This window comes from Pangasianodon hypophthalmus, chromosome 16, assembly GCF_027358585.1.
Source record: "Pangasianodon hypophthalmus isolate fPanHyp1 chromosome 16, fPanHyp1.pri, whole genome shotgun sequence".
Taxonomy (NCBI): domain Eukaryota; kingdom Metazoa; phylum Chordata; class Actinopteri; order Siluriformes; family Pangasiidae; genus Pangasianodon; species Pangasianodon hypophthalmus.
Genome location: NC_069725.1, coordinates 11,782,300 through 11,798,337, shown reverse-complemented (window position 1 = coordinate 11,798,337; position 16,038 = coordinate 11,782,300). Strand labels below are relative to the sequence as shown.

The window sequence follows — 16,038 nt, the reverse complement described above, 5'->3', positions numbered from 1 at the left end:
TGCCCTTATTTCCGACTGTGTAATGCTAATGAATCCCAGCTTTGCATAACAACAGGCAGTAAATACAACACTGAAAAAACTACTGAAGTGAAATTTAGTCAAGAAAAGTGTGGTAATTTCCACACACACAAAAAACTTAGTAATTAACTAAGTGTATTTTAAGTAATATTTTGTTTTCACAAGAAATGTAACTATATCTAACTACCAATTTTCTTGCATTATTCATACATTTTATTCAAATGTGAGTTAAATAAGCTACATAAATCTTACCAATGTAAAAATCAAACAATTTTTACACTTCCATTACTATTTTACAGGTATAAAAGCCCTTAAGAACCGGAAAACATAAATCACAAATGTGTAAAAGCACTTACATCAAACCGCACACAGAACTAACAAAAGACCATATTCACGTGAACTGTGTGCACACCATCTGTCTGACTGAGAAACACAAAGAGGGTGAACCAAGAAAATTAGCAATATTCTTGCTCTTTCAAAACATTCCATAATAATACATTATACTACATACGCCTTAAAGCTGATACAAACCAAGAAATATTGAAAACAACCCATCCATAACGCTTAAAATTAAATCAGTTTAAAGTTCCGTGACCGCGTATGCAAATCGAGTTCAAAACCACGCCCCCATATTAGCATACAATCGGTTCAATTATTTTTAGTTTTGTGAGCACTTGCAAAATAATAGTAAATTTAACCCAGTAAAGTAAAATAAAAAAATGTTTTTTTACTTTGAGTTTTAGCCACATATTTACACGAATTAATTAATAAGTAATATTAATAATTAACTTTTTTGTGTAAAAAAAAAAAAATTACAGATTTGTTTTTGTCTTATTTACTGAAACACTGAATCTTTTTTTTTCAGTGAAGGATGAGGGTTCTTAAACAGCCATGTTATTCCTTCTAAGTTTAGTAAAGAAATTACATTAATAATGAACTGCTTTGGTACATATGCAGGTTGTGGACATAGTTTACAACTCCAGATCATTATTGATATGTATCAATAATTGCAGAGAACTTTATACAAATGAGGTTTAACTTATAAACCCACCAGCAGCTGAACATTTTTTTCTTTATATCTTTCTTTAACAAGTTTTCACTTCATACCAGATTATAGTCATTTCACACTATGAAGTGTATTTAATGCATTAGTTATTAATGGCAGTAGTTTGTCAGTGGTGTGTGAAGTGAAACAGGAGCAGATGAGTAAATCAGTGCTCCTCTCCTCGCCCACTGATACAGTAATCTGCTTTAGAGGAAGAACTGGGAGAGCTCTGCTCCAGCAGATGGTCATTTGATTAAGTTTGTCGCGATGGATAGAGGCTCATCCTGCCTCGTGCACAGGATGGCTTAAAGTGAACTTGCTCTCTGGCTCGCCCACACACACGACCAAGAAGAAATCAAGACATCTGTAGTGTAGATATTATACACTGCAAAATACACAACAAGACCTCAACTCAAGGCAATATTTTTTTCTCTTTTTTTTTTTACTCTTATTATTTTTCTTTTGATGGTCAGGTCATGTGGTGGATACCTGACTCCTGTTTGGCACACACACACACACACACACGCACACACATGTACAGTATGTACATGAACCAAACGGGGTGTGACTGAGAAAAGCGACCGCGCGCAACAAGCGCGAGACTCAGCACTGCTTCTGCACGAGCTCATTTTTTCAACTTAGAAATGACTTTAAGTCACTTTTTACCTCACTTTCATCCGTGTTTGTTTGCGGTGTGAACATATTTTTTCGCTTGTTGCCTATTTTCGTGGCTTTTCAACCTTTTACATCAACTTCCAGCATGCATTTCCAATGCAAAAATAGTTTTGCTTTTTCTCAGCATCAGACATCTGACTGATTTCTAACTCCACTACAGGGATTCAAGGTGATGCTGAACTAAAAGTGCAACATCCAGATCTCTCTCCCTCTCTTTCACAGGAGTTTAGAAGGTAAGATCCATGGTTTTCTTTGATTATCATGGTTCCTTGTACTATTTTGACACACAGTACTATTTAGTACAATACTCCTGTGTACTATGCTGTAAAATAATTGAGGGGGTCATAATATATATTTGAGCAAAAAAATAAATAAAAAAAATTGAGCACTGTCAAAGTTTGTAAAAGTTTTAAGTTAGGCAAAATCTAAAATTTCTCTGTAATTATTGAAGCAAGATATACAAGACACATATACTGTAAACCATGCCTACCAACATATGTACTAAAGCAGTTCATTATTCTAATATAATTACTTTACTAAATTCAGAAGGAATAAAATATCTGCTTTATTATTATTTAAAAACCCTCTTCTTTGCATCTTTGTATTGACTGCCAAGTTATGTGAAGCTGTGAGCTTAAAATTAGATCTCTATTTTTCTTAATTAACTATCTGATCCTATGAATAGGCAAGTGATTTGAAGAAGCAGGAGAGAAATGAATATACAGGATATTAGAGAGAGTGAAGATCAAGATCAGATTAACTCAAAGAACATTCATACTAACACTAATCTCTCTCTCTCTCTCCCTCTCTCTCTCCCTCTCTCTCTCTCTCATACAAAAGCAGTGCATGTATGCAAGTATTTATTACTTTAGAAATAAGAATTGCTGTTGGAGTGCATGCTTGAACACATACTCTGCTTTAAAAACTGCTGGATAACAAACTGAGCACTAAGCGTTCTCTTTCTCTCCTGGTCCCCTGCTTACCATCAGTAGATGTGTGAGAAGCTGTTTTTGATTGCACTGCTGGTGTGTGTGTGGCTCCTGTGCGCTCAGTCAGTGTCCAGCAGCAACCGAAGCTCTAGGGGACATCCAGGTGAGCTCTCTCTCTCTCTCTCTCATTCTCTCTCTCTCGTTCTCTCTCGTTTTCTCTCTCTCTCTCTCTCTCGTTCTCTCTCTCAGGACTCATTACACCACTGGACACACACCAGCAGAGCTCCTTTGGGAGAACTTTCAGACCATCACTAATGACTAATAAAGATCTATTTGTGGCTCAACTACCTCATACCTCATACATATACGACTACACTGAACTCAGAAATCAGGCTGCCCGTCACCTTTATCACAAGCACAAACATTCCTGTAAAAGAGCTGCAGTCAGTCAATTACCAACGTATTTACCATGTTGCGTCATGTGTGGCACACAGTGACAATACGTTAGCTGTCTTGCTGCTAGCACTGGAGCAATAACTCAATATCTACAGAAAGGGATACGACTGTGAGGGAGTTGATCAACACCTTGCTTTTAGTGGTGGGACACCTAGGCTAGGATATAGGGCGACTCTCTGCCAACCTGGTTTATGCACAACGTCAGGGGTGGATAGCACAGTTTAACTTTGACATGTACAAATTAAACCTGTATAATCTGCCCTCTGTACTGGGGTTGCTTTTTGGGCCTGCCATAGGTTGAAAAGCATAGGGTTTGTAATCACTAAACCAGCACAGCCAAACAGACCATCCTTGTGGCAATTTTAGGTCACCACAACCTGGTGAAATGTTCCAATACCACAAGGGTCCTGTCTGTGACACACAAGCCTTAGGCAAAGTGTCATCAGGGTACTGATGTACTTGGACTTTTATGTGATTCCACCAAGGAGCAGGTCATTCGGGATACATCATTTCCTTGCAAACATTATTGTGGTCAGTCTCACAATGGTGCTCCCTTACAGGCCACACAGTTATTTGGTGTGAGGCTAGATTCACTGAGAATTCTAGCCACGTGGTCACCTCATGTTTTCAGACATTATGATGCTTTCCCATTGATGATGACAGCTGCAGCAGTAGTTTAATTGGTTTCCATTACTGCTTTTACTAGTGGTTTGAACACCCTGGTGGCTTTTTCCCTTAGCAGATGTGCTGGCCAAAACAGAGAGATCAGGCAGGTCCCCTGTGCCTTTGGGTTTAGCCGCTCAGAACTAATTGACAAATGCATACTGTGACCCAGCCATCCAGGAAACACTCCTCAATGCAGTCAAACAGCTCCTAGAAGACGGGTCTAGTGTGCCCTTAAGTGGAAGCTGTACCGTGCACTGTTTACCCCCTGCCAGCTGAGTCCAGTGCATTGACCAATTCATAAAATACTAACTTCAAGTCCCCATCTATGTTAAGAGAGGCTAGGTCTTGGAAGTCATCACCATTACCTACAAATGGGCTAGATACTCAGAGCCTACCCTGACCCTTCAGGATGTTTGGACTGCTCCTAGCTGTGTGTCACTATGCACTTAACCCAGTGGTGTGAGTGTAGGGGTCTTCACCAGTCACCTTTCTGGTTATGAGTCCATTGTTGGAATATGTTATCCAGGTGGTTCTCACCACCCCTGGTGGATGGATGGGTGAAATAAAACACTTGCTATGTATTTTAACTGTGGTTCTATAAAAACCTTGATAACCACCATGGATGTCTTTTGGAACTGACCCGGTGAGAACTTGACAAGAATATTACAGGGTTCCACTGCTTAATGATGGCACTATTTATTTATTTATTTATTTACTGAGTCATACAGTCAGGTCCATAAGTATTTGGACTGTGACACAATTTTTGTAATTTTGCCTCTGTATGCCACCACAATGGATTTGAAATGAAGCAATAAATATGTGACTGAAGTGTAGACTTTCAGCTTTAATTCAAGGGGTTTAACAAAAATATTGCATTAATTAATTTTCACAGGCTCAAAAGTAATTGGACAAAATAAGTAAGGAATATTTTTTATACTTCGATGTAAATCCTTTGCAGTCAATGACTTCCTGAAGTCTAGAACCCAAATGCTGAGTTTCCTCCCTTGAGATACTTTGCTAGGCCTTTACCGCAGCCACCTTCAGTTGCTGCTTGTTTGTGGGTCTTTTTGCCTTCAGCTTTGACTTTAGTAAGTGAGAAGCATTCTCAATTGGGTTGAGGTCAGCTGACTGACTCGGCCATTTAAGAATATCCCATTTCTTTGCCTTAAGAAGCTGTTACCCAGTTCCATTCGCAGCCATACCTGCTCATGCCATAACACAGCCTCCACATGTTTAACAGATGTGATATGCTTTGGATCATGAGTCCTTCCTTTCCTTTGTTATACTCTTCTCTTCCTATCATTCTGGTACAAGTTAATCTTGCATCAGATCTGGTCAGGCTTTTTTCTTTTTTCTAATCTGGCTTTTCTGTTCTCGAGTGTTACCAGTGGTTTGCATCTTGAGGTAAACCGTCTGTATTTACATTCATGAAGGCTTGACTGTAGACTTTGACAGTGATGCGCCTACCTTCTCCAGAGTGTTCTTGACTTGGCTAGATGTTGTGAAGGGGTTTTTCTTCACCAAGGAAAGAATTTTGTGATCATCCACTTTAGCTGTCTTCCGTGGTCTTCCAGGCCTTTTGGTGTTGCTGAGCTCACCAGTGCATTCCTTCTTTTTAATAATGTACCAAATTGTTGATTTGACCACTCCTAAAGTTTCTGCTATCTCTGTGATAGGGTTAGCTACCAAATGCAAATTCAATGTTTGGAATCAACACCTGACCTTTTATTTCCTTAATTTGTCATGAAATAATGAGGAATCAAGCCACACCTGGCCATGAAACTGCTTATCAGTCAATTGTCCAATTACTTTTGAGTCTGTGAAAATGGAGGGACTCTGTAAAAAATGGCTGTAATTCCTAAATGGTTAATGCAATATTTTTGTTACACCCCTTGAATTAAAGCTGAAAGTGTTCACTTCAATCAAATCTTGATTGATTCATTTCAAATCCATTGTGGTGCTGTACAGAGGCAAAATTACCAGAATTGTGTCACTGTCCAAATACTTATGGACCTGACTGCATATCAAGTCACTTTGTGACTTGTTGATGGTATCTAGCAGGTTCTCACAGCCCCTGGAATTTATCGGGGGTTCATAGAACCACATTACATACCTAACTAGCAATCAGTATTCTGCAGTACATTAGGTTGTCTAAAATATTTATAACAAAATATTTAAGTTATTTTAGTTATTAAAGTTATTCTTCACTATAAATACTATAAAATACTGTTAAAAGGTATTTTTTCTATTTTAAAAGTGCTAGTAGTTTGTCCTAAACCATCCACTTAACTTTGTCTAATTTGCAACTTTGTTAAGAAAGAGCAAATTCTTATTTTCCTTTTTTTTACCAACGTCATTTGAGAATGCTGAATACTGAGTTACTGCTTATTTTTATGAGCCTAAAAATACTTTTTTTTAATTACAAGATTACAAATTGTATTGTGCTTATAAGAATTATAAGCACATATATAATGATTTATAGATACAGGCTTCAAAGAATGTGTTACCACTTCCTTTTATAATGTATTGAACTGATTTAAGACTTTCACAACCTTAGAAAATATAATGAACAAAGGAAAGGAGTTGCTGTATGATGGTTTTCATCATTTAAAAAAAAATTATTTTAAAGAAAAGTGTCCTTAGAATTATGTTTAAATACTCAAAAATACTGTTAAATTACTGTTTACTCAAATCATGTTTGACTGACAAACACTTGAAAATATAAAATGATATGGAAATATGAAATTATATGAAAATGATATGTAAATGATATAAGCTTTGATTTGAGAGAAAAAAACTCCCATGAGTTACACCAACAGGTGTAGATGAGACAAAGTTTAAACTATTCAGTTTGTATCCTTAATTCGTTATGCAGCATCTTGTGGAGTAGTACTTTTAATGTCCATGTGATGGCCCTAGAAAACCAGAAATTACTGCTTTAAATACATTTATACAAAAGTCTGGACATTGTAGGACATATACAAGTTAATCATTGCTCTCTGTCTCCCTCTCTGCTTTAGGTGGAGTAAAACCTGGTACTTGTGAGGTGGTGGCTGCCCATCGCTGCTGCAATAAGAATAAGATTGAGGAAAGATCTCAGACAGTCAAATGCTCATGCCTCATTGGACAGGTGGCAGGAACAACCCACGCACGGCCGTCATGTGTGGAGGGTATGACACAGCTCCTAATGAGAGGACATTCAGTGCAGAACACCAGGCCAATTCAATGAAAAGTCTGAGATTAACGAAAGTGTAACTTCACTGACTCAGTTTGACTCACTAATTACAAGGTCATTTTAAATGTTAAAAAGAAGTTTAGAAACTATGATTTTAATACTGTGATGCAGTAAAGCCAGATTATTGTTCTACTGTTTTTCTATTGTATATTCACTTGCTGTCATGTACTATGAGGATTGTCCATAAGGGGACAGTGTAAATTTAGTTGTGGATTTCAGTGAAATATACTGAACACTTTTTGCTTACAAAGGAGCTGTTTTTACAAGGTTTTACTGTTACTGAAATGTTGTACATTTTGGACATCAGGGTTTATGGATATATAACAAGCAGTTATTGTCTGTCTTTCTAAAATAGAGCTGGTTCAGGCAATTTCCGTTGTAGTGGTGTACATAGGCAAAATTACGAAAACAGTGTCACTATCCAAATACTTATGGACCTGACTGTATGACTCAGTATCAGTGTCAATATTAATATGTAATTTTGATAACAATGTTCATTGTACCTGCTCCCACCACGTATTTCGGAACTGGAATCCTTTGCTATCTGAGAGCTTTTTAGGTTTTTAACACTTTGTTATACTCAACAGATGAAGCTAGCTAGCAAAAAGTTCAGTGCTGAATTTCATGACGCTCTCTAATTTTCTCTTTTTCTCTCTCTCTCACAGCATCTATCGTGCATCTGAAGTGGTGGTGTCAGATGGAGCCGTGCTTGGAGGATGAGGAATGTAAAGTTCTCCCTGACCTCACCGGCTGGTCCTGCAGCTCTGGGAACAAAGTGAAAACCACCAAAGTGAGCAGGCCACCGAGACCCGCAAAATAGAACTCATTTCCATCATCTATAAGTAGTCTCATTTGGCTGACCTTTTCAGAAGTCATACGCTTATCTCCAGCAGTAATGTACAACAATGTCTGGTGTCCTAGAAATCCAGTCTAGGCTATGGCTGCTATGATTGTTCTTAGCCAGTCTGTAAATGTTAATGGCTGCAAGAGTAGAGATGGATATTATGCCCACGGCTGCTGGGATTTCTCACAAATGTGGTTATTGATACTGCATTTGTACTAAACCTCTCATTCTTTCTTGCCCTCTGTTCTGTTTTGCACAAGCGACACAATAGCGTGATACTGGCTACATATGCTTTGACATCACACTTTACGGAAACTGCAGAAACTCGTAATGATGTGTTATCACAATCACCTACAGCTACAAGTGTTGAGAATACACAGATGTACACAAATGAGAGAATGTTTGAAGAGTATATATATATATATATATATATATATATATATATATATATATATATATATATATATATATGAAGTCACTTTCTGTCAGTGGGTAATGAACCTGTTAATTTTATTTTATCTTCGAGCAATAATGAGGAGGGAATTTACTCCAATTCCTTTAGTTTATCATCTTAAAAATGTTTCCACCATTCACATAAATCCTACAATCCTACTGAATAAAGGAATTTTCCTGTCCATTAACTTTATGACATTCATTGCTGAGTATTACAGACTCACCATACTTCCTGTGGGGTTCAGGCCACTGAGTCATTTATGTTGTCATATCTCAAAGTTACATGATTGTATTATTCTTCTCTCGCTCTCTGCCATAAGCACAGTAATATTATTCTTGCAGTTGACATTTCAGATCATACTGAAATTCTCTCTCTCTCACACACACACACACACACACACCTGCTGGAGCCTGAATGATGTCCACTCTGACACTGGTGTAAAGTCCCTGCACAGCTCCCTGCCTCTGACAGCCTGACTAAGAGAAACATGGAAATATTCAAATAATGCCCTAACACACATGCACACACTCACCCACTTGCCGGCCCCATTTATTTTCCATCTGACTGGTTTGACACACCACCTGCAAGCCTGTGGAGACAACTATGGAGCTCTGTATGGCAGAGAGAGAGAGAGATTTATAATGTTACACTTTTCTTAGATTTTTTTTATGTTGTCATATTGTGCATTTTTTGTTTAACCTGATTTAGATGACTGTTAAGAATAGCTATGATGAATGAACATCCCATCCATTGTCTTATGAATACTGCATGTTGCTTGTTGTTGCTGATGGTTGATATTATTTCCAGAGTTCTAGAATAAATTTTCTTTTTCCATTAATTACCTCCCTAAGCTGCCTTTTCAATCAAAAGGGGGGAAAAAAAATCTAATAAAATTTTTTAATAAAATATTCACATACGCCATATAACTTCCTTCAAATGAAGTCTGACATGCTAAGAGCTGTCCATTAAAAGATACATTTGGAACTGTTGTAAATAAATACAGTTTAGTCTTAATGATATACAATCAAACTCTCTTAGAGAGTCATTGTTCTGAGTGGAAATGCAGGAAGCTGAATATTAGTGTTATTAATGCATGCCGTGTGTGCTGAAGGCCCCTGGGGAGGTCCAACACGCCTCTGCATGGTTTTCGGCAGAGATTAAGAGAACACAGCATCTGCATAGTGAGGAGAATAAATTTAAATACTGTTGACATCTGTAATGACGTTAATAGCTGCCTGATAGAGCACTTACACTTTTCAGTGTGAACTGAAATGTTAATTCTCTTCACACAGGAAGCCTAGATGTGTCACTACTTGTTGAAAATTCAATTAGGAGGCCCAATCATTAATTAAAATGATTTTTTAAAAATAACTATTTTTTCCATAGTTAAACGTAATATTTCAGAGTGGTGAGCGGTGACATGTTTATGTGAATTCATGTCACGTTTCAGTGCTGATTTCAAGATTTCAGCTTCCTCCATGAAAAACTGACCAGAAAGCTTGGTGTGTGAAAATACTCTGAGTTAAAGATGCCACCTCTGAAGTGATGGCATGAACCTCCACTTCACTGCTCAGCTGAGCTTCAAGTTGGAGCTTGTGCATTTTTGTTGTGCTTGAATGCAAAATAATTGCTTTGGTTAATAGGAAAGCACCAGTGTGATCTAAGAAGAGAAGTTGTAAATTTGAAAACCAGAGCAAAGGATTTTAAAGCAGCAAGGAGAGAAACACAGCTTTGAATAATTCAAAAGACTTCAGGAAAGGGACTAGTCATTGTACTAAAATAAAGAAAGAGAGAGAGAGAACTGAAAAGTAGCTGTCTGTAGCATAAAGAGCTACATTTAATCAGATCAATTAAAACTATTTCCTCTCACAATAATATTATGGCATATTTTCTGAAAGGTCTTTCCATCAACAATCAGAGCAAATAGACCATAATTTTGATACTACTGCAAAAGATCTACAGGTTCCTAATAATGGTGTTGCACAAACTACAATTGTAAGATATTTGCAGAAAATAATTGCTAGGACATTAACACGTCACTCGATAATCTCCCATAGGTGTTCAGTTGGGTGAGATCTGGTGACTGTGAAAGCCATAGCGTTACTTTCATAATTAACTTTCATGCTCATTAAACCATTCAGTGCCCCCTCGTGAAGTGAAGATGGAGGCAGAGTCCTGGAAGAGACTACTACGATCAGAATAGAAATGTCTCATCATAGGATAAAAGTGATCAGTCATAAAAACTTTCTGTTCATTTGTGACCTTAAGAGAACAAGTGGACCCAGACCATGCCAGCAAAATTTCCACACAGCATAACAAAGCCACCATCTATAGGTTCAAGATTTTTACATGTACATTCATTATTATAACTCAAATCAAGCTATATTAAAATAGCAATAATGAATGTCACTATATCCCCTGGAATCCTTCAAACAATCTGAGCCACACCCCTTACCACCAGCCCCTCAAAAAACATTCACACCTTAATAAGAAACATATTCATAACCTTAATGGGTTTATGAATATGTGCAAGCAGGCGCAAGTATAATTTGTTGTTATTAACATTGGCATATTAATAATTTGATGGGGTTCAAGTCAATATTTTCCCAATGAGCTGATATTTTAATAGTCAGAAATAAATGCATCTGCACTGATGAGGATTGAGTGGTGCAACAGGGGGTGCACAGTGGGATAACTGCCTGCCAACACATCGGTGGTAAATCAGCATTTTTTAAATCTAAAAAGTCTAAAAATCGAATAGCAAATTAACGACAACAGAAAAAATAGCAAATGAGCTTTTCCCCATTTTCTTGTTTATGCTTTTGAATTTTGGACAGTTGTCTTGTTTGTGACACTACCACTAAACACTGATATACAGTTTAAACACAACAGTGAGGACAGAACAAAACATTTGCTGTACGTTCTCTCAACCAGCCAGGTATTTATACCACTAAAATAACCACCTGAAGTCTCTAAGAGAAATCGAATCTAATCTAAATGTCACTGCGCCACAGCAACACACCAAACCACACTTCTTAATAACACACTATATGGCCAATAGTATGTGGACACCTGACCATAATAACCATAATATGTGTTTTTTCCCCAAACTGTTGCCACAAATTTGGAAGCACACAACTGTCTAGAATGTCTTCATCTGGTGTACCATTAAGATTTCCTTTCAGTAGAACTGAGGGGCCCAAACATGTTCTAGCATGACAATGTTCCTGTGCACAAAGCGAGGTCAATAAAGACATGGCTTGCCAAGGTTGGTGTAAAAGAACCCAAGTGGCCTGCACAGAGCCCTGACCTCAACCCCACTGAACACCTTTGGGATGTGTTTTTGTGGCTGAATGAGCACAAATCCCCACAGCCACACTCTAAAATCTAATGGAGAGCCTTCCCAGAAGAGTGAAAGCTGCAAAGGGGGAACAACTCCATATTAATGCCTATGGTTTTAGAATGGGATGTTGAATACTAATTTGTTCCCATACTTTTGGACATACAGTGTATATTCAAACTCACCCTCCAAGTCTGTATCACTCCCCATCAATGCTCACTACAATACAGAGAATACATAATGGTGCAATCTTATGCCTTATTTTTGTGCATACCCCATGTCCTTGTACTATAAAATTAGGGGCCATTGATTCTGATTACAAAATCTGATTGTTTTACAATATCATGGCTGTGTACAAACATTTGCACAAATACAGAAATCATATGATCAATACTTATTTTTAAATAGCACCAATCAATTAAAAGAGGTATAATAATTAACACAACAGAGAAGGCAAGAGAATATTTTTTCTAGAAATGAATGGTAGAGCTTTTTACATATTAATTCACCACCACTTTAATCCTTTTTTTGAAGTCATCCTTGAAGAGATGGTTTACATTTAGGCCCGCTAATGTAAACAGTGTAAATGTGTAGATGGTCATCTATATTCACACTGGCATTAGTTTGACGTCAGGAGGATATCCCAGGGGTTTTCCATGACATCCATCAGTTCCATCTGCATGCTTCCTCCTGTAGACACAATCATATAACTGGCCCTCTGGTTTTATTGAATTTTACAAGTTTATTTTTTAACAATCAGGACTAAAAGGATACAGTAGGAAAAAGACGGATTTGACTTATATTGTATTGTATTGTCATTTTTTCCCCTAGAAATGTACTTTTAGTATTTATCAATAATATTGATGTTTAACTTGAATTACAGTTTGAGCATTGGAAACATTCCAGATTTGACTCTTTACACTTTTTTCTTCACACTTTCACCATTTACAGGTTTTGTTTTCATGCATACTGTATCTTATACAGGTCACATCCTCCCACAGATTTTATGTTGTATGTTGACTTTTACTGGAAAATTTACTGGTGCCATGTGGTTGGCTAGAAAAAAAAAACATAACATAAAAGTAAATTTACTCACAAAAAAATTGAGAGAATTATTTTTTGCTCATTCAGGCTCTCAAAAGGCTATTACCTCTATTCAAATAGATTTTCTCTGAAGTAGCATTCAGGACCATCGGGACTCCAACACGGAGCACAAGACATCTTAACATTTCACATTTTACCACCTGTTTAACGAAGGCAAAGCTCTAGACAGCTGAATATAAATCTGACTCTGAGTATTTAAATGCCATTTTATTTTATATCTGCATGCAGCAGCAGATTTCGATCAGACCTCGTTGGCTTTGATAATAAGCCTTAGAGCTTTCACACTGGAGTCCTCTCAATGATGTTCTATCAATTTATCATTAGCTTAATGAACCAGAAACAGGGAAAATCAGCTAGATCTGGACTAGAGCTTCACTAGCACATGGAGGATAATGATTTCATATTTTCAAAACACTTTACATTATTGTGCTTTTGCCTTTTAAATCACCATTAGCTGTGCTTTCAGAATTACAGTTTAATTTACCACAACTCAAACATTATTTTCCATTAATGTCTGCCATTTCACCTTACATTTTGCTTAACCACATAATGAGGTCAGTTATCTGTGGTTAGGCAATGATGATGAGTCTGTGAACAATTATAGGATCAGTTTTATGTTACACATGTCCTTAAGAGTCCATTTTAGTGGCAGGAGAAATGCAGTGAGCTCCTCAATGATACCTGATGAGGCTTTACCCACTCGTTCTTACGAAAAGTCTTCTTTCTTCCGTAAAGACATGCCATAAATCATCCACTGTAGGTGAGTTTGTTAGCTCAGTCAATTCTGGAAACACGGATCGCCTGGAATGTCATGAATGAAGACTATATTTTGGGCAAACTGCAACATACAAGGTAAAGTCTCAGATTACCAAGGATTTACAGCGCAAACCAAAATGAGCAGAAACAATGGTCAAATCATGAAGGAAAAAAATGTCCATAGACTTCCTCAGTCAGCTGACGGTCACATTATTGGGGAGAAAGTCGAATAATGAAATAGCCGAATGAAATGTAACATCAAGTTCACCAGCTTCCTTCCATTGGAGTTGTTTATTTTACTGTTGTCCTCTTGTATTCCTAAAATGAATAATACACAAATACATTACTGCAATATTAATAAAGGGGAACAAAATAAAAATGGATAAATACACAATATAATTAGAGATGTCCTAAGGAAGAAATTATAACGTTTAATAGACAGAATGTTTAATTCAGGATAATTTACAGTTATTATTCTATGGTAATGGTTTAAGAAATCTAAGTCAAGGCCTATTTGGATTATACTAGTTTTACATGTAATTATTACTGGATTATTGGTCCCATCCAAATCAGTTGTGTCAGTAATTTTTACAGGGTTTGCAAGTACACATCTGGAAAGATTAACCCCAGGTAATATATATCCTGCCCAAATTGACATGTTCATAAAAATATCATTATATCTTATGGAGAAAGAGGTTTTTTGCTTTTTTTAAGTAAATGAAACCAGGTATTGGCAGAGTTTAAAATGCACAACAATAAACTGTAGACAACATTTAAAAGGACTTGTCAGAGAAGAAATGCTTCTGGGGGATTTTAGGTAAGTTACTGAGTTCCTAGCACAGGTTTAGCCTACAGATACATCATGGTCATGTGACTTCCTAATGCTCAAGTGCAACACGCACAGCCGAAAGCCCTACAACAAGCAGTTTTACTAAAGGTCAAAACAAACACTTCTGGTGTATGTAGTTTGCACGGGATATTTTTGTGTGTGTATGAGACTAGCATGCTTATATCATGTGATTTATACAGAGATCACGTATCCTGTGCGATAATAATCATTACAGACCTCCTCTGGCAACATTGCTTAACAGACATACAACGATCAGCCATGACATTAAAACCACCTGCCTAATATTGTGTAGGTCCCCCTTGTGCTGCCAAACCAGCTCTGACTCATCAAACCATAGACTCCACAAGACCTCTGAAGGTGTGCTGTGGTATCTGGCACTAAGACTTTAGCAGCAGATTCTTTAAGTCCTGTATGTTGTGAGGTGGGGCCTCCATTGATCGAACTTTTTTGTCCAGCACATCCCACGGATTCTCGGATTGAGATCTGGGGAATTTGGAGGCCAAATTCTCTTTGTCATGATCTTCAAACCATTCCTGAACAATTTTTGCAGTCTGGCAGGGCACAGCCATTAGGGAATACCGTTGCCATGAAGGGGTGTACGTGGTCTGCAACAATGTTTACGTAGGTGGTAGGTGTAAAAGTAACACCCACATGAATGCCAGGACCCAAGGTTTCCCAGCGGAACGTTGCCCAGAGCATCACACTGCCTCCGCCAGCCTGCCTTCTGCCCATAGTGCATCCTAGTGCCATCTCTTCCCCAGGTAAGTGCACCCAACCGTCCACATGATATAAAAGAAATCATGATTCATTACACCAGGCCACCTTCTTCCATTGCTCCATGGTCCAGTGATGCTCACATGCCCATTGTAGGCGCTTTCGGTGGTGGACAGGGGTCAGCATGGGCACTCTGACCGGTCTGAATCTACGCAGGCCCATACGCAGCAGGATGCACTGTGTGTTCTGACACTTTTCTATCATAACCAGCATTAACTTAATCAGCAATTTGTGCTACAATAGCTCTTCTGTGGGATCGGAGCAGACAGGCTAGCCTTCACTCACCATGTGCATCATTGAGCCTTGGGCGCCCATGACCCTGTCGCCGGTTCACTGGTTGTCCTTCCCAGGACAACTTTTTGTAGGTACTAACCACTGTGTACCGGGAACACCCCACAAGACCTGCTGTTCTGGAGATGCTCTGAGATGCTATAGCCACTACAATTTGGCCCTTGTCAAAGTCGTTCAGATCTTCACTGATGCCTTTTTTTTTTGCCCGCTTCCAAAACATCAAATTCGAGAACTGACTGTTCACTTGCTGCCTAATATATCCCACTCTATGACAGGTGCCACTGTATGTTCAATATTATTCATGTCACCTGTCAGTGGTTTTAATGTTATGGCTGATTGGTGCATGTCTGAAAACATATTCCCTTCTGAAAAGTACTTTACTCAGTTCAGCAAATGAATCATCATTAGGATTTTTTAAATAATAACCTAGTAACAGGTATGCAGTGATGCAGGGTAAGTGTGGAGAAGACAACAAACCTTTGAACTGCTCCTACTGCTACAATGATGTATAGGGATGAGTGTTCTGAAATACACACACACACACACACACACACATTATTATTATGCTTTGAATAATATCTCCTCTCCATGTTAATTCATG

The 16,038-nt window shown here is 37.9% G+C and overlaps 2 protein-coding genes across 9 annotated transcripts in view; one reads left to right on the top strand and one right to left on the bottom strand.

The window, feature by feature from the left end:
- Positions 1-1,559: 1,559 nt before the first annotated feature.
- Positions 1,560-8,267, top strand: LOC113530831 (chemokine-like protein TAFA-4). Its single transcript, XM_026921182.3, has 4 exons — positions 1,560-1,971; positions 2,731-2,830; positions 6,810-6,959; positions 7,690-8,267. The coding sequence occupies exons 2-4, from the start codon at positions 2,731-2,733 to the stop codon at positions 7,842-7,844; spliced, it is 405 nt and encodes a 134-aa protein (XP_026776983.1). The 5' UTR covers positions 1,560-1,971; the 3' UTR covers positions 7,845-8,267.
- Positions 8,268-11,335: 3,068 nt separating this feature from the next.
- tafa1a (TAFA chemokine like family member 1a) overlaps positions 11,336-16,038 on the bottom strand; it is a 47,588-nt gene continuing 42,885 nt past the window's right edge. For 6 of the 8 annotated variants that reach the window (XM_026921032.3, XM_053240877.1, XM_026921033.3 and 3 more), the window contains 2 exons: positions 15,915-15,960; positions 11,338-13,840 (listed from right to left, as the gene is read on the bottom strand). In XM_026921032.3, coding sequence (XP_026776833.1) covers positions 15,934-15,960 — 27 coding nt within the window. In that variant the 3' untranslated portion in view covers positions 11,338-13,840; positions 15,915-15,933. Of the gene's footprint in view, positions 13,841-15,914; positions 15,961-16,038 lie in introns of all 8 variants that reach the window. The other 2 variants (XM_026921031.3, XM_026921029.3) reach the window with 2 other exon arrangements.

Bases quoted from the DNA above. Each gene is read 5' to 3' on its own strand.
- LOC113530831 (XM_026921182.3), top strand. From the start codon at position 2,731: ATGTGTGAGAAGCTGTTTTTGATTGCACTGCTGGTGTGTGTGTGGCTC. The intron at 2,831-6,809 runs GTGAGCTCTCTC...TCTCTGCTTTAG, and splicing joins AAGCTCTAGGGGACATCCAG to GTGGAGTAAAACCTGGTACT. The intron at 6,960-7,689 runs GTATGACACAGC...TCTCTCTCACAG, and splicing joins ACGGCCGTCATGTGTGGAGG to CATCTATCGTGCATCTGAAG.